The 24,356-nt window shown below is 36.6% G+C and overlaps 1 protein-coding gene across 4 annotated transcripts in view; it reads left to right on the forward strand.

Moving 5' to 3' along the window:
* Positions 1-24,356, forward strand: part of LOC102157413 (uncharacterized) — an 843,474-nt gene that overhangs the window by 702,384 nt on the left and 116,734 nt on the right. For 2 of the 4 annotated variants that reach the window (XR_014830899.1, XR_002339681.2), the window contains exon 1: positions 13,415-15,625. The exons of 1 other annotated variant lie outside the window; for it this stretch is intronic. Coding sequence is in view for 1 of the 3 variants with exons in the window: in XM_085001860.1 (XP_084857986.1) it covers positions 15,602-15,625 (24 nt within the window). In the remaining 2 variants the exon portion in view is untranslated. Of the gene's footprint in view, positions 1-13,414; positions 15,626-24,356 lie in introns of those variants that run through there. One more of the 4 variants, XM_085001860.1, reaches the window with a different exon arrangement.

Raw genomic sequence — 24,356 nt, forward strand, 5'->3', positions numbered from 1 at the left:
AAAGAATGTTTTTTTGTAACTATGTATGTCAACAGCCATTAACTAGACTTACTGTGGTGGTCATTTTGTGGTATATACAAATATCAAATAATTGTGTTGTACACCTGAAACAAACATAATGTTATATATCAATTATTCCTCAGTTTAAAAAAGTATAAAATATTTCAGAACATAACCAAGAGTAATAGTTGGGAATATCCAAGGAGAAGAGCCTGAAATTGCTTTTTTTTTCTTTTTTTTAATTTCTTTAACTGTCTTTTAAAAGTTATTTCTTAAAAGAGAATAGAAGTTATTTTAGAAAGTCAACAGAGTGTTTAATTTTGTTGTTATTTTTAAGTTATACAGTTGCTTTTGATTTCATGGTTTTATTGCTATGGGGTTAGTTTGAATTTTCAGATGTCAGATTATACTTGGCTCAATGTAGCCACAGAATAATGTAAAATACTCAAAGACCCAGTGTGAATTTACTGCTTTTCTAACTTTTCACTCTCCAACAAACTTTTCTATTTATTGCCCTCCAGCCCTAATAACTCATTCTTGTCAGATTGTATTCCTCTCTGCCCATCTCCATTTTCAGTACAGTTCTGTTCTCATTCAGTATTGGTTATGCTTCAATATAGCATATTCATGAGATCTGGGCTTCTGGTCCCCAGTGATACAAATGCTTTCTCATGAGCCATGGGGCACAGGCTTTCATTTGGTTTTAATCTAAGAGGGCAATGGGAACATCAAAATCTCTGGACCTTTACTCCAAGATTTCTTTGAAGAACTGACATTTAAGTGGGGAATTAGGAGTTCCCATCCTGGCACAGCAGAAACAAAATCAACTAGGAACCGTGAGGGTGCAGGTTCGATCCCTGGCCTCCCTCAGTAAGTTAAGGATCTGGCATTGTCTTGAGCTGCGGTGAAGGTCGCAGATACATCTCAGATCCAGCATTGCTGTGGCTGTGGCATAGGCCAAGAGGCTTAGCTCTGATTGGACCCCTAGCCTGGGAACCTCCATATGCCACAGGTGTGGCCCTAAAATAGATGAATAAATAAATAAATAAATCAGGAATTAATGCAGTTGTTCATGCAATAAGAGTGAAAAAGAACACTTCCTGTGAATAAGGGAGAGATGGGAATTCTAGGAAGTGAGACCTTGCATGCACAAAGACTCAGAGAATTAAAACATTGTAATCCATTCAAGGAAGTACTCTTAGTTGTGTGAGCTTCAGTGAAGTGAAAATACAGAAGAAAAAAAGAAAGGCTTATCAATTTTTGTATTAGAGAAAGAAAATGACACAAAGGACAAGGGAACATTTGTGGCTTTAGCCTCTTCAGCACCCATTCCTGTTTTACCTAGAAATATTGCATTGTCCCAGTTTCCAGGGGGTTCAATTTTCCCTTTTGCCCCACTGGTTTGAGTGAGAACTGAATCCACCTCTGGAACTGAGTTTGCTAAACAATCTGCTAGTTATATCTTCTCCACCAAAGTGACTGGTTCAGGGATTGCCTTATTTACCCAGTCGGGGGAAGTAGCCTTAATTTTAGAACCTCTGCCCAAACTTTTGGCAATGGGATAGGGCATAGAAGTTTTAAAGAGTGGGAGAAGGCCCAATATAGTAAATCCAGTAGGGAGAAAAACAGAACTCAAAGATGAAAACTACCAGAACATAAGAATATTGTTTAAACCTCTGGGCATGGTTATATCCCAAGCTATAAGCCTTTCGGTTACAGGAGCTACATAAAATAAGCTTGAGATGGATGTCTATTGTTCCAATGAAATCATCCTGAATAATACAAAGTGTAATGGGGGAAATTTTTCTTGGCCTGAAGCTAAAGCATCCATCATTCCTGGGGTTTCTCAGATGAATTTTAACAGCACGCCACAGGTAGCTTTATTCTTAATGAACCAAGTTGAGAGTTTTTTACTTGACCTAACTTTTTTTTAGTAATAACAGTAAATACTCTCACTTATCAGCTTCCTGTTTTTGTTTTTTTCATCTAGAGCTTATATTACCTCAGAATAAATGCATATGTTTTGAAGTGTTATTTCTTTTCCAAAATCATGTAAACTTTAAAGAAAAAAATTCCTTACTGGGAAAATTTTTATTTTAGTCCCTATGCTATCCCACAATAGATATTTTATTTTTAGAATTATCTTTTTTGGTTATTCTCTAAACATTCTATGTCCTTCAACTGATATTCCAGAATGTTAAGCAATTTTTGCATCTTTCTAAAACCTCAAATGATTGCTGAGAGCCTATCTAATCTCCTTTAAATCTTCCAGGGTATTTGATCTGCCACTTCAAATAGTTTAATCAGCATTTTTTTTTTTTGGTACTTTATTGATCTGATAAACTAACTGGAACAGAAATAGAGGTGCTAATGAAATCAAAATGAGGAGGTTTAGTGAAGCAGAGCCTATATTGGCTCCTATGTTACATTCACAAGTTAAATGAAACAAAATAATGTTTCCATATATTCACAATATAATCTAGATAAATAATTCTTCTCTTTCCATTAATTCCACACATAGTGTGAGATATAAACGGGAATCCTAAACTTGAATTTCATGTGGATTTTTTAGAGGTACAGTAGAGTTGGTGAGTTTTAGGTAAGGAGAGCTGCTTTGCATACAAGACATGCTAAAATGGGATGACAAAAAGGAGAACTCTGACACAAAGACCATCTTTCAAAAGGCCCAAATCCTTATTCTTACAGGGACTTTTGGGCAAATGGCCAAGTCAGCAGGCCAAAATCAGGCTTCAGTTTGAAAATGACAAGGGAATATGTGAGTTGATGGGAGAGAAAGCGTGGAATGAAATTTGTTGGCTTTTTTTCTTTTTTTTTTTTTTTAGGGCTGTACCCTTGGCATATGGAAGTTCCCAGGCTAGGGGTCAAATCAGAGCTGCAGCTCCTGGCCTCCACCACAGCCACAGCAGCACCAGATCCAACCTGCATCTGCAACCTATACCACAGCCCACAGTAATGCTGAGCAGGGCTAGGGATCAAACCTACACCCTCAGGGGTACTAGTTGGGTTCCTTACCACTGAGCCACAACAAGAACTCCCTAGAGACTGGGCTTAGTTGACAGTCAAATGTAAACTGAAACTTGAATCAACAGCTTACTAGTTGACTGCTCTTAGTCAAAGGACTTCACTTTCAACGTGGACAAGAAACGTCTGAGAGCCTTGTTTCTCTCATCCTGGTAAGTTGCTTAACTGTAGGTGTCAGTTCTTTCATGTGTGTAAAGCATAATTGATGAAATTAGCATTATTGACCTGTTGTGAAATGTCCTAGAAAGACATTGTGATTCTTAAATAATTCTGCTGTAAGCAAAGTAGGGATCACACAAAGATGCTAGGCCAATATGGATGGGTTTTGAGACACAAAAAGGTATTAAAACTTTCTGGGTCTGTCCTGGTCCCTGCAGCACAGTGAGGGTACCAGGAAATTCAGATCAGGCCATCAGTAGATCTAGCTATGGACACTGAAGTTGTCAGAGGCAGGGAAATAAAATTAAATAATTCATGCAAAGCACTTGGCATGATGCTCTATAAATATGATTTGTAATTGGTGTGCTTTCCTTGAAATATTTTCTACTCTTGACATCCCTGATAACAAATGTTGCCATATTTAGCAAATAAAAAATATAGGATTCTCAGTTACATTTGAATTTCAGATAAACAATAGTTTTTAGTATAAATATTTCTCTAATGTTGCATATATTTAGGAACTTTACCAATAACCCACTCTTCTTTGTTATAGCTTCTCAGTCTTCTCTGGTATCTTCTTGAGTTAACGTGGACCTTTTTATGCCACGTGAGAAATTCTTCCTACCTTGTAAACTTTGCATATGGTATTCTCCTTGCCTATGAAAGATTGTTCGTCCACTGTTAGCTTGGCTATATGATTCTCATCCTTTGAATCATATAATATTCATATGAAACCCCAGACTAGGTTAATACTTTATTGTGCAATTTCACAATGTACTTTGTAGGGCATATTACACTTAGATTTAAAGAACCTCTGTTTACCTTTCTAAACTAAGTTCCATGGGGCAAGAATTATGTTTTTCTTATTCTTTGCTGAGTTGCTCAAACTCAGCAAAGGAAACCCACTCAATAAATTCTTGAAAAATATGGAAGGAAAAAATAAGTGTTGTATTATGGTTACTTTTAACAAGGATTAGCTTTTTAATTTGCATGGCAGATGTATTCAGTGTATTTGAAAGACTCTAAGAAGCACCCTCCTTTGACACACTAATAAGATATTAATCAGGAGTTTCTGTTGTGGCTCAGTGGTAAGGAACCTCACTAATATCCATAAAGATGTGGGTTCCATCCCTGACCTTGTTCAGTGGGTTAAGGATCTGGCGTTTCCAGTGAACTGTGGTGTGGGTCACAGTCATGGCTTGGATACTGTGTTGCTGTGGCTGCAGAGTAGGCTGGCAGCTGCAGCTCCAATCTGTCCCCTGGCCTGGGAACTTCCATGTGCCACATGTGTGGCCCTAAAAAAATTATTAAAAAAAAGAGATATTAATCAATAGCAAGTTTCTTTTGGGTAGTGGTCATTAACGGTTTCTATTATAATAACATTAAATGAACACCTGCAGTGTCACAGGTGTTTTCGGAGAGGCTTAAAATATTTTCTGACTTTATCCATAGCCTACTCTAATTAGATCAGTACTAGCTTAGAGAAGATTAATTAATGATCTATAATGACAGCTGATTAATTTTATATGTGACAGATTATTGATATTTGGAACAAATTAACTTTTTTTTTTTTTTGTCTTTTTGCCTTTTCTAGGGCCACTCCTGCAGCATATGGAGGTTCCTGGGCTAGGGGTCTAATCGGAGCTGTAGCCACCAGCCTACGCCAGAGCCACAGCAACGCAGGATCCGAGCCATGTCTGCGACCTACACCACAGCTCATGGCAATGCCAGATCCTTAACCCACTAAGCAAGGCCAGGGATCGAACCCGCAACCTTGTGGTTCCTAGTTGGATTCGGTAACCACTGCGCCACGAGGGGAACTCCCAAATTAACTATTAACAGAGGACATAGTTCTATGTTGTTCTCAAGAAAATCAGGTATCAAAATAGTGTTCTTTGATGAGTAAAGGAAGTAAGTGGAACCATTAAAAAGACAATGTCACAAGCCACAAGTATCTGGTATTTTCTTTCCGAGTATAGGAAGTTAATTCCTGTCTAATTGATGAATATTATAATTATTAAAATAAAATCACACTCTTTTATTGACTGGAAATTTCTGCTTAATGTTGTATCGTCTTTTATTCTACTTAGCCATTAAAAATGACTGTTATAACCCATCCCACCTGAAATATTATAATTTTCTAAATGTTGCCATTTTTTCCGTTATAAATATTTAAAAATGGCAGTCTAAGTGTAAGAACTACTGAATTCTTATCAATAAGAAGTTCCCATCATGGCTCAGTGGTTAACGAAACCGACTAGTATCCATGAGGATGCGGGTTCAATCACTGGCCTCACTCAGTGGGTTAAGGATCCGGCATTGCTGTGAGCTGTGGTGTATGTCACAGATATGGCTCAGATCCCATGTTGCTGTGGCTGTGGCATAGGCTAGCAGCTGTAGCTTCAGCTGTGGCATAGGCTGGCAGCTGCAACCCCATAGACTCCTAGCCTGGGACCTTCCATATGCTGTGGGTGCAGCCTCACCCCCCCCAAAAAAAAAGCAAAAGAAAAGAAAATCAAAGCCACATACAGTCAAATTTTGTATTATTCATTTTATTTTTAACACACTCTTAGTACAAGTTTAATGTAGGTATATAAAAGTGTATAAATCATAGCAGTACCACTTAATGAATTATCACAGCATAAACATACTTTTGTAATGCACCCTACAGATCAAAATGTAGAAAATTTCCAGCACACCAAAAGTTCTTCTCGGGCTTCCATATCATTATCTCCATTCTGCTCATCGAAGAGAAGAACTTTTCTTGTAACGTCTTAGTTTAGATTTGCTTTTATATAGATGCAATCATATAGAATGTACTTTTGTATTTGGATTTGTGAATTCCAATGCTTGTCCCTCAAGCTCTTGTGATAAAGTTTACAGGTTTGTAAATCTTTCTCAGTCTTTTAGCCACTTCTTTCTTTCTCTTCTTCTTTCTCTTTTTCTTCTTCCCATTCTTTTTTCAGATTCTTTTCCCACATAGATCATCACAAAACCCTGCAGTATGTGTGTGGAATGATTGACCAAAGGGGAACGGCTGTATAGAACATACAAATTAAAAATATGTTTGTTCTGGTTCTGTGGGAAATGCCATAAGTAATTTGAATACAGATTGCATTGAATCCATAAATTGCCTTGGGTAGTATAGTCACTTTCACAATATTGATTCATCCAATCCAAGAGCATCGTGCACCTCTCCATGATCTTGGCTCTTATATCCTCATTGCTTTAGAATTCTTCCAATGTCTTCAAACATAAGTCTTTTTTTTTTCTTTATATTTTGGACAGTTTTCTATTTTTTCTCAACTAAACTCATTTTAAGATTAAGATTTTAGCCTCTTGATTGGTCTTATCCATATAAGCAGAAATCAAGCCAGACATATTTATATTCTTGAATTATTCTTCAAATTGTATTATCTAATTTTATGGCATAGAAGTTGAGTTTGTTTGACTCATAATCCTGTAGGAGAGGCTCCCTTTTCTTTTGGCCTATCTCTCCTTTCTCAGCATTTACCACATACTACCTCATCTCTTCCCACAGGAAAAATGCTAGTTCCAGAAAAAGAGATTCCTTTCTGGTGTCTATCTTGTATCTGTAATTAATTATTTAATCTTGAGTAAATCTCATACTTCAGCTAGATGCTTGTTACTATCTCTACCCAGTTTGGACGGTAGGAAGAATGCATTTTATCTCTAAGTGTAAGGATGGATAGATTCATCTGTTCTATGTCAAGCTCCCAACAGGTAAAATAAACGGATTTGCTGGATCATTTAATACTTGAACAATTAACATATATCTGTGCAATACATTTTTATCTGAGCAGAACAACTTGTCCCATGTTGAATAAATGTTGTTTGCCCTATTAAGAGGGCCCTGGGTGTGATTTTTAAGCCTGATGTGTCTCTGAAGCAGTACTAAGAAGCTATGCATTCTTTTGTTCTCTGCCTAGGATGTGGCAGTGACATAAGAGTCTTTAAGTCTTCCTCTCTTTTCTACTTCAGGAATGTTAGCTACAATGACATTGTTCTGATTTGGTCTCTCTCTTAGGTAACTCTGTGTGTGTGTGTGTGTGTGTGTGTGTGTGTGTGTGTGTGTGTGTGTGTGTGTGTGTATCAATTCCTCTTACCATGTATTACAGCTTTACTCATATATTGCTCTTTTTTTTTCTCCCTCCATCAGTCAAGTATAGAAATGTATTAATTTCTCCAGCAGTTTTGGTAATACCTGTAATACTCTTTTACATCTTTCAGTTGACGTTCCATTACTTCTTACATAGACTACTACAGTTACCCAATGAATGATCTTATCCTATACTATTTTTAGGTATTCAGAGCGTCCTCTGCTTCCACATGTGTTCTATCTAAAGCAGGCTTTCTAAAACACAGCTCTGAAGTCACTCATTTATTAAAATTTGTCAATGTCCTCTTACTGTCTAACAGTTGAAATTAAAGTTATTTAGCCTAGAATCTTATCCAGGTTTTATTATACTACAGAAAATGAAATTTCACTCACCTTAGCTTAAGCTATTAAAGTATATTTATGGGAAACTGTAAATATCCATTTCTTATTAACATCAAATCCCTTTTCCCAACCCTATATACAGTTTCTTTTGAGAAATTACCTTTCTCTCATTACATACAGCCTTTTTTTGTAGACTGCAAATCAACATACCTTGCTCTCCTCTGGTCAATGGGCAAGAGCACCTATTCTGAGTAATGATCCAGTGAGTCAAATTAGTCCCTTTCCTTTAGGACTTTGAGTCTTGAGAGATGGACAATAAGATAAATTATAATTTATTAACTCTAGTTATTAAATTATTATTAACTCTAGTGTCAACAATCTACTGGAATGGTTAAACCTCCAGCAGTTAAGATACCTGGAACTATCCCATCTTCTCTTCTCATTCCTGTTCTTTTTTCTACATACCTTGGGTAGGTATCCTACCCATGATACCAAATTTATCTCCAATATTTTAGGTTTTTCTTAGGTTGGCCAGACTATTTTTTTTTTTGTTACTTGCAATCAATAAAGACTGATAGAGTAGGATATAGGAGGAATCAATACATAACAAGAGCATAACATGCAGACCTGCTCTTGATGGACCACAGCTGGGAATTAGAACACCTGTAGGAAACAAGCCTTTTCTTTTATTTTGCTCTCTTCCTGAAGTTACATGGTCTCTTTTCCATATTTCTGTATAATTTTATCCTTTCTCAGACTGACTTTTTCTGATTCAAATACATCTGCCCTCAAACTCTCTGCTTTAACCCTTGAGCAATATACTATGCAAATACAAGGACTCACAGAGGCTATCTAGAATGTCTGTTCCCCCCAAAATTTAAATTTACAGAAGAGAGAATGTAATTACTCTAGATTTCATCCTGTGTCCAATCTCAACAACTCAGCTGTGGCTGAAGTCATATATAATGCAAACAACACGCCTCCAGGATTTTGGACTAAGTAGATTCTTCAAGAATGAAGAACGATGGATAGCTCTCATATATTTTAATTCTGTAGTCTTCTATTTAACCTCTTATGTGCTTTGGTTTTGGTCTATCCCTGAACAACCTATGTGCCTTTCTACTTCTGTGTCTTATTCTCTCTATGCCTATTGTTTCTCGTCTCAGCATTAAAAATTGTAACCATCTCTGAAGATCTCCTTCACATGTTTCCTGTTCCACAGTCATGCCTTCCTGTACTTTTCATACAATTATACATTAAAGAGAACACTCATATTCTAAAACTCAATAAAGGTAGTATCTCTCTTATGATAGGATTACATACTAGTGGTATTAAAATTAATTTTATATATGTTTAATCAACACCGCTAGCTTGAAAATAACATGAGGGTGGGAATTTTGCCAAATTTATATTTTATTAGCACAGTACCATTTTTACAATTTTTTTTGTTTGTTTTTTGTCTTTTTGAGGGCTGCATCTGTGGCATATGGAGGTTCCCAGGCTAGGGGTCTAATTGGAGCTGTAGCTGCTGGCCTATGCCACAGCCACAGCAACACCAGATCTGAGCCACATCTGTGACCTATACCACAGTTCACGGCAACACTGGATCCTTAACCCACTGAGCAAGGCCAGGGATCAAACCCACAACCACATGGTTCCTAGTTGGGTTTATTTCCTCTGTGCCACAATGGGAACTCCCTACAATTTTTTTTTTTTTTAATTTTACAGCTGTACCCATAGCATATCTAAGTTCCGAGGCCAGGGATTGAATCCAAGCCATAGCTGAACCTATGCTGTAGCTGCACCAATGGCAGATCCTTTTATCCACTGCACCAGGCCAGGAATTGAAACCATGACTCCACAGCAACCTTGGTTGCTGCTGTCTGATTCTTAACCCACTGCACCACATCAGGAACTCTAGCACAGAGCCTTTTAATTCATATATAAGAAATACCTATTTTCTGAATAAAAAATAATTTTCTAATTAGTCTTGAGTAAAGTCATTTTTTTGGGGGGTGGGGTGCTGTACCTGTGGCATATGGAATTTCCCAGGTGATGGGTCAAATTGGAGCTGCAGCTGCTGGTCTATGCCATAGCCACAGCAGCACAGGATTTGATTTATGTCTGTGACCTGCACTGCAGGCACTGCAGCTCTCAACACCAGATTCCTAACCCACTAAGTAGGGCCAGGGATCTAACCCACATCGTCATTGATGCTGGTTGGGTTTGTTACTGCTGGGCCATAATAGGAATTCCGAGTAAAGTCTGTGTTCTATGAATAAGGCTTTCTGATCAACTCAACTATAAAGAGACTTCCTTTAGAAATTAAGCTGTCCCTCATGTACTTAGAAAGTTACAGTGGGTTTTTAGTATTTTTGTAATACTATAAAACATCAAAAAAACAGAGGTTCAAGATTTGTCAGTGTGAAAGTTAAGAAAAATGGTTGATGTGATTATAGAGCACCTGGTGTTGGAAGTTTACATCAAGGAATTCGTATTAGCTGGGTTTCTAATCATAAAAGTTCACTCTTTACAGCTTACTGTTGATGACATTCTGATCTATGCCATGGGGAAAAATTAAATTGGGAATTCCCGCTGTGGTACAGTGGGTTAAGGATACGGCATTGCTGCAGCTGTGGTGTTGTAAGTGGCAACTGTAGCTCAGAGTCAATCCCTGGCCTGGGAACTTACATACGCTGTGGGTGCAGCAAGAAAAACAAACAAACAAACAAAAACAAAAACAACTTAAGGTAATTTGAAAGGAACCAGATTTTTGTTGAATCAATTAAATATCTGTACCTTCTTTCCATATTTTCTCATGTTAAATCACTTAAGAGTAGAGGTTATAGAGTTTCAGTTATCTGATAGAGTAAAATCACCAATTCTACCTGAAATTTAGAATCATCTTTAAATAAATTGGTAAACTTTTATGTAAAACTAAATGAAAACTGAAACAAATTGAGGCACTTAAGCATCATGGTGATGATTTAATTAATTACATGGGTGCAAAACAATCATGACTCAATATATATGAGCGTATACGCATTTCTAATGGTGTGCCACAGCCACAGGGTGTGGTGATGGTTAATCTGTGACTGCTTGGATAATTGCTGTTTCCAGTTCTTCAGATTTTGCAAGCAAAACTTGTCACCCTCCTTCACACGGAGGAGATGTGTGACCTTCCACAGTCACTTAACCTTTCTATGTTTTCTCATCTTGAAAACGATAATGTCATAATCAACACAACTCCCATGTGAGGCAATGGATATTTTCTTCCTCACTTTTGAAGATGTTTTATGTAAAGCAGTGTGAGCTCTGCCAAGCATGCTGTGGTTTAATGAGAATTTTTTATTAGAAGTCATAGTGAGAGTTATTTAGCTGACTTACAGCGCAAGACATAGAACTTAGATTGAAGGCTGCATTCCTATGTGAGAAGATACTTAGGTCCAGTTATGTGAAACTTGATCTGTTTTCTGATCTCAGAACGACTTTTTAAAATTTGTCATTGGTAAAATTGAGGAGTGGAAGAGCTTTTAAAAAGAATTATGAAAGGAAGTTCTTTGAATCACCCTCTGTCTTCCTTAGCTCTTTGCTTTGTCATATTTCAGAGCTATGCTAATAGAAAATAAATTTTGAGTTAATTATTTATACTTAAAATAATAATAAAAATTAAGCTACAACAAAAAATCATAATGTGACTAATAGCTCATCTTTTCTGATGTTTTGAAATCCTTCATAATTTCCCCTAAAGCAGGGCAGGAACTCAGTGGGCTATGCCTCTGAAGCTTTTGATATTCACACATAAGTCTGAATGTTAAGAAAAAAATATTTTCACAGATCAAGTTTTTGAGGAAAGCAGACCTACTTTCACTTGTTTAACTACTGTCATTTGAGTTCTAAAAATAGATCATAACACTCTCCTTCAGTTTGATAACAGAACTAGTTTAATTGGTACTGAAAGACAATAGGGATAATGAGCAAGAGTGACTTTGGGGTCAGCAGGCCTCAAAGTGAGTTTTGGTTTCACTTACTTGGTGCATTACCAGAGTTTTGATGTTATTATCTGTAAGGTAAGAATATAGTGGCTACCTATTGTTTAGCTTCCTGAGTTTCTTCTGTGAACTATCCTCCCTTGCATTCAATGCTTATGTTACAGACAACATTGAACCTGCTGTGTGCGTTTAAAGGTAGGCACATGATTTAGGCACAATCACAGAGTATCAGTGAGCAAGCAGTAGTCTGGGGTCTTAGCTGGAATTACTGGTCAGTTGACTGGGATCATACATCTGGAGGGTTGGTTAAATGATTTTTAAAGAATTTGCTTCCAAAGTCAGCATATTAGAAAACAAAAACAACCAAAGAGAAAAGATAATCTCATATAGTATCGCTGGCCATCTGAATTTTGCGGTGTCTTAAATTTCAATTTCATGAACAAATAAATCTCATTTATCATTATCATTACAATTTCAATTTCATGAACAAATAAATCTCATTTATCATTATCATTGTTATTGCAAAGAGTGCTGAATACACAGAATGAGCTTTACTATGTCTATATTCTTCTGGAGTTCCCATTGAGGCACAGCGGAAATAAATCCCACCAGTATCCATGAGAATGCGGGTTCAATCCCAGGCCTCGCTCAGTGGGTCAGGGATCTGGCATTGCTGTGAGCTGTGGGGTAGGTTGCAGACACAGCTCGGATCTGGCATTGCTGTGGCAGTGCCATAGGCTGGCAGCTGCAGCTCCAATTGGACCTCTAGCCTGGAAACTTCCATATGCCACAGTTGCGGCCCTAAATATATATACTGTCTATATTCTTCTTGTAAGAAATTTGTACGTACAAAATATGTTTTTGCTGTAGTGCCTGATAAGTAAGGACTTAATATAATTTGTTTGTGTGTTACCTGAGTAAAACTAAATCAGTGACTGAACCTCACTGTGAACTGAAGATTGAAGGACAATGACAGTCTTCCCCAGAATATTTTACTAGCATGAGTGAGCAACTTTTTGAAACAGATGATTCTGAGCAAATGGGAACCAATTTACTGGGATGCGTTAGTAGCACACACCCCATGTATGAGATATATATTCAGGCTCCTTGACACCATCCATGTTCCTATCTAAATCCAGACTCTCCCTTGACAATATCAATACCAAGACTCCATGGGACAAACAGTACAAAATTCATAAAAAGTCATTAACAAATGTAAATAACATATATTTTTAAAAATCTGGATGATACAAAAACTAGAGACACTCTCAATCATATCTGTTTAAAGGTTTTTACCAGTATCTTTGGAAGAAGATTATCTAATTTTACTGTTTGTGTCTAACCCATTCTTCATTTTTTAAACCTCCAGCATTTCCATATACTTCTACATTTAAGGTATTTTGAATTGTATTGTATGCAGATCTGGACCAGGAGGCAGAGATCTATCTGAGTATTTCAGATCAGTGTTCTGGTTTCCAGAGTGGGCACCCCTGAATAAACAGCCCACCTTGACAAATGTTACCTTAAAAGGTTCAGCCATCTGGATCTGTTACTCCTTCTGTAGACATCTGCATGCAACAAGAGTTTGGGCATCTATCCCAGTGTTCCTGTTCAGTACTCCTTTACTGAAGGAGAGAGTTTGACTTCACAAATAGCACAAAAAATGCATACTTAAGAATCTTATAATAGAGCTGTTAACATATTAGCAATCTGTTAACAGTCTGGACTGTCATGAGCAAGAACCTACGCACAATATGAGCCATCATTTATTTTTGGCCACTCCAAGAATGTACAGCATTTATTTTAATAAACTAAGACGTTAAAAAAAAAAAAAAGGTTGAGATGCACCAAATTCGGTACTGAGAGACAGCAAAACATTGTTGATGCTTTATAAGGACAGAGGACAGACTTGTTTTTAATTCGCACAAATACAGTCATGCAATTTCCCTGGTCACTCAAGAAGAAATATCAATTACTGTGTTACTTTTTTTTTAGTGGCCATTGGTTGATGCCGTTATTTACAATCCACAAGAATTGTTTTCCAAAGAGATACTCCACTGGAAACATGCCACAGCATGCACTTAGCTGGTTGCTAAACACTGAGTTGTTTGATTCCTCTTTAAGGATAGGAGGTATGACTCTGCATATACTGGTACATGATTCTGGCAAGACATTTTAAATTTATGGTGAGCGTATGTGTACCAGGGTGAAAAAGGGATGTTCTTGTAGAATATAATGCACATTATCTGACTTCTGGAAGTTAATATTCTAAAGGAGAGAAGCCCATAATCCTATTAAATATAGTGTACATACAACTATGAAGATGTATACTTAATTTTTAAATTTTGGTCTTTCTTTTGGAGTCAGAGGAGGAAAGTTGCTGATTGAAAATCAGAGGCTAAAGAAAACAGAATTAGGGCTTGGTGTGATAGCAGAGTCTTGATGTACAGTGCACAGATTGCGCTTGCATAAATATTACATATTTTAAGTGGATTTTTCCAAATTCGAAATATAATGAAATCTTTTCAAAAGAATGGCCATCACAGATGGGAAACAATTTCAGGCATAGCAGCTCATTCAATAAAGAGGTGGGACCAGAGTAATAGGCATTATTAGTACAACAGTATACTGTGCAAGGTGAAAACTGTAGCAGTAGAGTTCTGATCTTCACTCAAGACAAGTAGTTTTTGTTTCCTTTACACATCATAGATAGATATGCAAATATGCTATTCTTTTCCCTTTCTTCTGAAAAGCTTCTTTTTTGCACAAGTCCATAACCACACATGATTCACAACCACACCTAACTCTTTTCCTGAGAATCAGTCATTGATCCCATGCTGATTGATATGAAATCTGGATGAACTAGCGATTGGGAAGAGTCCTGAAGAGACAGGGCAGGGAGTGAGAGTGTTGTTGGTTCACAAACTAGCCCGCATACTCGAGGACAAGGAGCTAGTGAAGAAAGAGACCACTCCAGATTGGTAGGTGGTGGTGTTACCAAGCTGCTTGATGTGTACAGAAGCCAATACTATGGCCCCAGCTTTCGAGAGACAAAAAAGCGCTATTGTGAGTCCTGCTGCAAGGAGACATGAGGCACAGGTCAAATCTCTCCTTGGGGTTCTGTCAAACGTCATGAGTTAGGGGAGGAGGGCTGGTATGCTAAGCCCTGGCAAGGCAGAGTCTGATGGGAGGGCTCTGGAACTTGGCCATTACGTGAGGTGTGGGAAAGGGGCGTCGGCACCACATCTTCCCGGACGACGGACCAGTCCTTTCTGAAAGGGTTCCGGCGTTCAGGTTCCTGTCAAGACGTGCTTTTAGTTCCGAGGCAGAAGGGAATTTGGTTCCGGGTGTTGCCGAGGTCAAAGCCCTCTCCTCCGCGCATGCTTCGGCTGCTCGGCCTGCGGTTTTGTTCTGCTGGCTCTGAAAATCTGTTCAGGGTCTTAGAACCAGGGGAGGGCCGGTTTGCGGGCTGGTTCTGTGGTTACAGCAGGTTTAATAAGCAACGGAACTTGCACAGGACGCTTGTCTCTGGTAGCCGCAAATCGAGGAAATCTCCACAGGAGCCTGGCAGAATTTTTGAAGTTTATATCGAGGCCTCAACAGAGTTCATTCCGCCGTACCTTCCAGATGGTCTCAGCCACACCTTATTCCCTCAAAGCCGTGCCCTTGAAATAGCTCCTAGTGTGGGAATGATGGCAGAACTCACATTCCAAGGACTGGAGAGGGTAAGGAGCCTCCAGTTGCCTGGATTCAGGTTTAAGTCAACCAGTGGTAACATCCTCTCGCTGACCTCCTCAACAAGTGTTTCTTATGATTTCAAGTTAATTGAGCCTGAGGACATGTATGTGGTTTCCTATAGTACAGAGGCTGGAGTGAAAAAGAATGTCTTTGTGGGTTTTCAGAACAAGTTTCAAGTATCTGGACTACAGCAATTACAGAAAAAGGAATGATGACCTTAAATCATGAACGGGTGAGTAACTTCTGGCACCTAGACTTTTTTACTGAGCTGTTGCATGGAAGGGATAAGTTCATTTAAAAGGTGTGGGAGATGGTGAATGCTTTCTGCTTTTAAGAATGCTAAAGACACAGCTGTGAGGACATACCATACTTGCTCATGGTGCTTATAATCTAAGTCTAGTTCTTACTGATGAAATATTTGTTTCAGGAAATGATGTGGTCATGAGGTTGAGTACAGTGGCACATAAGTCAGGTTAACTGCTTGTATTAAATAAGTCAAAGTACCATAATCTGCAGTAAAGGCCTTTAGTTCGATCTTTTCTGAATTCATCATGAATATACGCTGATCAGATGTTTTCAGCAATGCGTCGATTTTTAAATTGTATAAAGTGATTAATTTTCTGCAACTACATTTAATCTTGTGGAGATAAAATGAAAAGATGACTGTTTGAATTGGCAGGACTGGTTGCTCATTCATTTCTCTTGTCAACATTTGGGGGGAAAAAAAAAAAACTTCTATAGGTACTTTGTAGAACTATTTCTTGACTCAATTTGGTCAGTAGCCATAGCTTTATTTCTTGTGGCAATTGACCCACTTAAACCAATTATACTACCCTTATGGTTCTTTTCTCACTAGGAATACCTCTCCACTCTCCACCTCTCTGTAGCACCTCTGATGCTTAGATTACCTCTCTTGACTTGCTTATTTGACTGTTTGTACCTTTTGAAACCAGTAGTATCTTTTCCAGAGATAACGGCAAATTTTATTATAAAAATATAATTCAGAGAAATATTTATCAGTTTTTAAAACATGCAAGAAAATATAATATGTGAGGAATAAATTTGTCATTAACACTATTAGTTATAATCACCAGTTTCAGAATATCAAAAACAATGACCATTTCTGTCGTATAGTTCTTACAAATAGGGAGTTTTGAAGCATGTGCTTTTGCTTCTTGCAGCTTGTCAAAATCCATTTCTGCATCTATTGGCGAAGCTAGTATTATACCCTTCAGGAAGAAGCCTGTCTCTGCCATTGCCCAGTTTATATACAACTGCTTAACTGGCTTTCCTTTGTTTAGATGTTTATAGGGCCACTGTTTTAGAAGGAACCAAGAGGAATAACTTAGCAGTTATGCAAGAAATTGTAATTAGTTCAGTGATATGTGTGTGTGTGGGGGGGAGACTTATTTAATGGGAATCCCAGAGTATAGAACATAGAAATGCCCTGTTCCTAAGTTGTATACCAGCTTTATTTTGGTTAAGACATGTGTTAATAAAAGAATCTCCTTTGAGTGTAGGAAAAAACCACTGCATTGAACAGATAACAAGATTCACATCAGCTATGAGGAGCTATGTATGAATTTATCTTGCCATTTACCAGCTGCATAATCTTGGTTAAATTACTTAATTTTTTTGCACTGAAGATGCTTCAGTTGGAAAATGGATATTACAAGAAAAACTACATTATTGGATTATTATGCAGATTAAATGAGTTAATATTGTAAAGCACTGAAACACCGCTGACATTTTAGAACTACTTCATTGTTTCATTTTGTACTAAAATAATCACAAAGTTACCAGCATGAAGCAACACATTGTCTCAGTGCTTAGTATATACTAGTTTCTATAAATATCAGTTTCCCAATCCCCATTTCTTTTTCCCATATGAGAAAAATAAATGAAGTAGACAGTTCTCTTCAAAATGAATGAGAAACTTTAGAGTGTGATCATTGGTTGCCACACTCACTGCCTATGTTCAAATCCTGACTACTGTGTATTTGTGTGATCTTACGTAAGGGCCTTAAACCACACTGTGCTTCATTGCTCTCATTTATAAAATCACACATAGTACTGACACCTAGAGTTTGCGCTTAAGGATTAAATAAAATAGTAGCTGATAAGGGCTATCCATTACAATGCTGTTGTAAAGTTTTAATGATGCTATTTTTATTGTAATTGTTAGTATGTGACCTATGGACTGGTGAATAAAATATTAAATCAGTATATGGAAGAGGGTAACATTTTTCACCCAAGTTGGACTGGTTAGTCATTTTATGCCTTTTGATTTAAGGAATGACTTCCCAACATTCTTTCATTATTGGCATACTCATGAATTTAGTGAACAGTGCGGAAAAAAACTAAGTAAAATGAATGTTAAAACAATTTTTAAAATAAGTTATTTCTTCCCTGGTCATCTAAAGACTAATATTATTACTTTTAAATACATAAAGTTGGGTATTACATTACCCATGTGATTTTCCTACTCCTTGAAATTGTTGCTTGCCCTTCTATGAAGTATATCAAAGTGAGATTCTGAAATTTTGCTGTCAGACTGCAGAGCTGGTAAAGAAGAGCTGTGAAGAACAAAATGGAACTGGTAAAGATTTTCAAGACAGGAAATGTACTCAAGGGGTCTTAACAAAGGGTGGGCTGGAAAATGTTTGATAGTTCTACTTTCATGAAAAATGTGGGTTGGAAAGGAGTAGAAAATCTTCCCGTCCTCCTCCACTGATTTCCATTTCAGTATCGAAGTATCTCAGTTCTCTTGACAATAAAGTATGGTTGCAGATGATAGATGGCTTTCCAAAGGCAATATTGCTCTTCAGCACCATTAATATTTTAAATTTACACTGAAATAGCAGGTGGAACTTTTATGGTGATTTTGGCTTAAGGGCAATGCTAAATCCTGAGAAATAGAGAAGCCCTTTAAAGCACAACACCCCAAGCTGTATTCCACAAGCTTGCTTTGATGATAGATGAATTATAATGGCAATTACTGTACTAATTCCCCAAATTAAAGAAACACCTATTTTCTTTCAAGTTTTGCTGTAGCATGCAACATTTTTTCAAAGCTCCGCAAACTCATTTGTTTTTCGCCTCAGGTGTTGTATGCATCACTCATCTTTCTAGAACTCTAAAGTAGGTCTCTCTGATTTGCACTCACTTGAGGTATGCTGGTGTGTTTTCCACTACCTAATCATTCTATCATCCAAACCAAAGAGTAATGTCCTTCTCTAATGTTCTGGACTCCTGAAAATTGGATGCTTTATTTTCAAGCACAAAGAAAATGTGGTTCTCTCTGTATTTCTCTCTACAGGGAGGCTGTTTCATTAATGCTTTCAGCTCTTTTGAGGGCTCAGATTGCTTTGATGGATGCTTTGAAATGTCTGGTCATTATAGTTCAGTCAACCAAGGCCTTTCACTTAAAATTTTTAGTTGTGAAATAGTTTTGATGCCATAGGAACAAAATTAAACAAGCTGTCTACCCTCACTGGGAAATATTGCAAATGCTAATGCATACTTGGGAGATCTAGGGGCAAGGAAATGAGCCACACTAGGTCAAAATAACTTATCATGCTATTGTAATGTCTTAGTTATTGAGGAGTTATTAATTTTTATTAAATAGCAAAAAATGGGTCACTGAAATTATTGAATTTCCAGTTCTATGGTGAAAAATAAAATATAAAAATTTTTAAAAGTAGCTAAAAGTGTTTGAAAGCTGATTTTAAGGAAGGAAAAAAATTTTTCTCTGCTTTTCTGAATTCTTCACTGAGACCCCTATAATAAAAGATAGAGTAATGCAAAATAAACAGAAGTTTATTGACATATGTACCTCGTGTACACATGGGAGATACCCAGGGAAAAAAATAAGTAACTCCCTGAGGTGGCTTAGAATTCAGAATTAAATACCATCTTTAATAGGGAAAAGGGAGGAAGGGGTAATACAGGCCTCTTAGAAGAGCATAAATAATTTTTAGAGGTCTTAGAGGAATAGATGTGAGGTCTGACAGACTTTGTCTGCATGTGGTGTCAATTTGTAATCTCCTTTTCTGTGATAACAATCAATCTATCTTGGATGATGAAACTCCATGGGAGGAGCTCTGTGACAGGTGAGTTCCTTTTGGAGGACATGTCTTTAGGCAGATTAGGGAGGTTCAGAGAAAGCCTCTTCCAGCATTTGCTATTGAATTTCAAGTGCTTCCAGCTGAAAATAATCAATATATTAAAGTGGCATATTTTGGGATAATGTGTCCTGAACTCCTGCAGTCATGTTTTGGGGTTGCATCTTCTGTTCCCTTTCCCTGATCATTGGTAAGATTCTGTGTTGGGAACTTTGAATTCCTTCATGTAATTTCCCCCACTAATCTTTGATCTAGTTTTTTTTTTAAATTTTTTATTACAATTGATTTATAATGTTCTGTCAATTTCTGCTGTACAGCAAAGTGACGCAGTCATATATATGTGTGTGTATATATGTATATATATATATATTTTTTTTTTTTCTCACGTTATCCTACATCATGTTCCATCACAAGGGATTAGATACATAGTTCCCTGTGCTATACAGCAGGATCTCATCGCCCATCCACTCTAAATGCAGGAGTTTTCATCTACTAACCCCAGATTCCCAAACCATCCCATTCCTTCCCCCCCCGCAGCAAACATGAGTCTGTCCTACATGACCATGATCTTTTCTGTTTTGTAGATGGATCATTTGTGCCATATTTTAGACTCCACATGTAAGTGATATCATATGCTGTCTTTCTCTTTCTGACTTACTTAGTATGAGTCTCTAGTTCCATCCATGTTGCTTCAAATGGCACTGTTTTATTTTATGGCTGAGTAGTAGTCTGTTGTATGAATGTACCAAATCTTCCTAATCCATTCATCTGTCAGTGGGCATTTATGTTGTTTCCATGTCTTGGCTATTGTGAATAGTGCTGCAATGAACATATGGGTGCATGTATCTTTTTCGATGAAATTTTTGATTGGATGTATACTCAGGAGTGGAATTGCTGAGTCATATGGTAGTTATAGATAGTTTTCTGAGGTATTTCCATACTGTTTTCCAAAATGGTTGTACCAATTTACATTCCCACCAACAATGTAGGAAGGTTCCCTTTTCTCCACATCCTCTCCAGCATTTGTTATTTGTTCACTTATTAATGATAAACATTTTGACTTGTGTGATGTACCTCAATATGAGGTACTAATCAAAACTAATATAGTTTTGATTTGCATTTCTCTAATAATTAGTGATGTTGAGCTTTTTTTTTTCATGTGCCTTATGGCCATCTTTATGTCTTCTTTGGTGAAATGTCTATTTAGGTCTTCTGCCCATTTTTCAATTGTTTTTTTTTTTTTTTTTATTGTCGAGTTGTATGAGTTGTTTGTATACTTTGGATATTAAAACCTTTGTCAGTTGAGTCATTTGCAGAAATTTTCTCCCATTCTGTGGGTTGTCTTTGTTTTTTTAATGGTTTCCTTTGCTGTGCAGAAGCTTTTGAGTTTGATTAGTTCCCATTGGTTTATTTGTGTCTTTCTTGTCTTTATTCTAGGAGGTGGAGCAAACAAGATGTTGCTGTGATTTATGTCAAAGAACGTTCTGCCTGTTTTCCTCTAGGAGTTTTATAGTGTCTGGTGTTACATTTAGGTCTTTAATCCATTTTGAGTTTATTTTTGTGTGTGCTGTTAGACAATGCTCTTTTTATTTATTTATTTAATTTTTTAATATTTTAATTTTTTATTTTTTATTACTCAATGAACTTATTACATTTACAGTTGTACAATGATCATTACAATCCAATTTTATAGGATTTCAATCCCACAACTCCAGCATGTTAGAAATGTTCTAATTTTGTTCTCTTACATGCAGTTGTCCTGTTTTCCCAGCACCATTTATCAGAGAGACTATCTTTCTCCACCATTATGTTATTTCCCTTTTCATAGATTAATTGGCCATAGGTGTTTGGGTTTATTTCTGGGCTTTCTATCCTTTTCCATTGATCTATATCTCTGCTTTTGTGCCAGCACCATACCGTTTTAATGACTATTGCTTTGTAGTAGAGTCTGAAGTCAGGAAGCCTGATGTCTCCATTTCCATTTTGTCTTTTTAGTATTGCTTTGGCTGCTTGAGGTCTTTGTGTTTCCATACAAATTTTTAAATACTTTGTTCTAGTTCTGTAAAGAATGTTATTGGTAATTTGTTAGTGATTGAATTAGACCTGTAGATTGTCTTAGGTAGTATTGTCATTTTGATTATATTGATTCTTTCAATCTAAGAGCATGGCATATTTTCCCATCTATTTGTGTCTTCTTTGATTTCTTTCATAAATGTCTTATGGTTTTCAGAGTACAGGTCTTTTGTCTTTTTAGCTAGGTTTATTCCTAGGTATTTTATTATTTTTTTTATCCAGTGGTAAATGGGATGGTTACCCTAATTTCTCTTTCTGATCTTTCATTGTTAGAATATAGAAATGCAATTGATTTCTGTGTATTAATTTTGCATCCTGTGACTTTACCAAATTCATTTATGAGCTCTAATAGTTTTCTGGTAGTGTCCTTAGTATTTTCTAGGTATAGAATCATGTCATCTGCAAACAGTCATAGTTTTACTTCTTATTTTCCAATTTAGATTCCTTTTATTTCTTTTTATTTTCTGATTGCCTTGGCTAGAATTTCCAAGACTATGTTGAATAACATAGGTGAAAGAGGACATCCTTGTCTTGTTCCTAATCTTAGTGGAAATGTTTTCAGTTTTTCACCATTGAGAGTTATGTTAGCTGCGGTTTTATCATAAATGGCTTTTCTTATACTGAGGTAGTTCCTCTCTTTGCCCACTCTCTGGGGAGTTTTTATCATGAATGGGTGATAAATTTTGTCAGAAGCTTTTTTTGCATCTATTGAGATGATCATATGGTTTTTAATTTTCCCTTTGTTGATGTGGTATATCACATTGATAGATTTGTGGATATAGAGGAACCCTTGTATCCCTGGGATAAACCCTAGTTGATCTCTTTTAATGTGTATTTGTATGTGGTTTGCTAATATTTTGTTGAGGATTTTTGCATCTATGTTCATCAGTGATATTGGCCTATAATGTTCTTTTTTTTGTGGTATTTTTTCCTGGTTTTGATGTCAGGGTAATGGTGGCTTCATAGAATAAGCTTGGGAGTATTCCTTCCTCTTCAATTTTCTAGAAAATTTTCAGAAGAAGAGGTGTTAACTCTTCTCTAAATGTTTGGTAGAACTCAGCTGTGAGGCCATAAGGTCCTGGACTTTTGTTTTTTGGAAGTTTTTAAATAACGTTTTCAATTTCAGTACTTGTGATTGGTCTATTCATATTTTCTATTTACTCCTGGTTCAGTCTTTTAGGTTGTACCTTTTGTAAGAATCTGTCCAAGTTTCTTCTAAATTCTAAAGATTTGTTCAATCTTTTAGGTTGTACCTTTGTAAGAATCTGTTCTTCTAGGTTGTCCATTTTATTGGCATACAGTTGCTCATAGTAGTCTCTCATGATCCTTTATACATCTGCATTGTCAGTTGTAACTTCTCCTTTTTCATTTCCAATTTTTTTTTTATTTGAGCACTCTCCTTTTTTTCTTGATGAGTCTGACTAATGGTTTATTGATTTTGTTGATCTTTCCAAAGAACCAACATTTGGTTTCATTGATCTTCTCAATTGTTTTCTTTGTCTCTATGTTATTAATTTCTGTGCTAATCTTTATGATTTCTTTCCTTCTACTAATTTTGGGTTTTGTCTGTTATTCCTTCTCTAAATGTTTAAGGTGTAAGTTTAGGTTGTTTATTTGCATTTTTTTCCCTTTCCTGAAATAAGCTTGTATTGCTATGAACTTCCCTCTCAGAACTTCTTTTGCTGTGTCCCATAGGTTTTGGATTGTTGTATCTTCACTGTCATTTTTCTGTAAGTATCTTTTAATTTCCTCTCTGATTTCTTCAGTGATCCATTGGTTGTTTAGTAGCATATTGTTTAGCTTCTGAGAGTTTGTGGGTTTTTTGCTGTTTTTTCTTATAGTTATTTCTGGTTTCATAGCATTGTGATTGGAGAAAATGCTTGAAATAATTTCAGTTTTTTTTAATTTATCAAGGCTTGATCTGTGGCCCAAGATGTGATGTATCCTGTAGAATGATCTGTGTGCACTTGAGAAGGAAGTTATTCTGCTGCTTTGGGGTGAAAAGTTCTATAGATATCAGTTAAGTCTGTTTGGTTTGGTGTATCATTTAAGACCCCTGTTTTCTTGCTGATTTTCTATCTGAAAGATCTGTCCATTGTTTTAAGTGGAATGTTAAAGTCCTCCACTATTATTGTGTTACAGTCAGTTTCCCCTTTACGGCTGTTGTTGCCCTATATATTGTGCTGCTCCCATTTTGGGTGCATATATGTTTAAAATTGTTATTTCTTCTTCTTGTATTGATCCTTTGATCATTATGTAATGTTCTTCTTTGTCTTTTGTGATCTTCTTTATTTTAAAATCTATTTTGAAAAAATCTATTTTGTCTTATGAGTATTGCTATACCTGCTTTTCTATAATTTCCATTTGCATGGAATATTGTATTCCATCCCCTCACTTTAAGTCTGTGTGTGACCTTAGATCTGAAGTTGGTCTCCTGTAGACAGCATATATGTGGATCTTGCTTTTGAATCCATTCAGCTAATCTTTTTCTTTTAGTTGGAGCATTTAATCCTTTTATTCAGTGTAATTACAGATAAGGATGTATTTATTGTCATTTACTTAAATTTTTTTGGGGGGTGCTATTTTGGGTCTTTATTCACTCCTTCCTTTTTTTGTTGTCTTTTCTTGAGATTTGCTGAGCATTTTTAGTGTTATGTTTGGCTTGGTTTTTCTTTTTTATGTGTGTGACCATTATAGTTATTTGACTAGTGGTTCCCCTTACATTTTGATGTATCAATCTATATGTATGCAGAATTATTTTGTCTT

This window comes from Sus scrofa, chromosome 16 (genome assembly GCF_054392235.1).
Source record: "Sus scrofa isolate SSC_HxYL_T2T_F1_AM1 chromosome 16, Sscrofa_HxYL_maternal_Yorkshire_Landrace_v2.0, whole genome shotgun sequence".
Lineage (NCBI taxonomy): Eukaryota > Metazoa > Chordata > Mammalia > Artiodactyla > Suidae > Sus > Sus scrofa.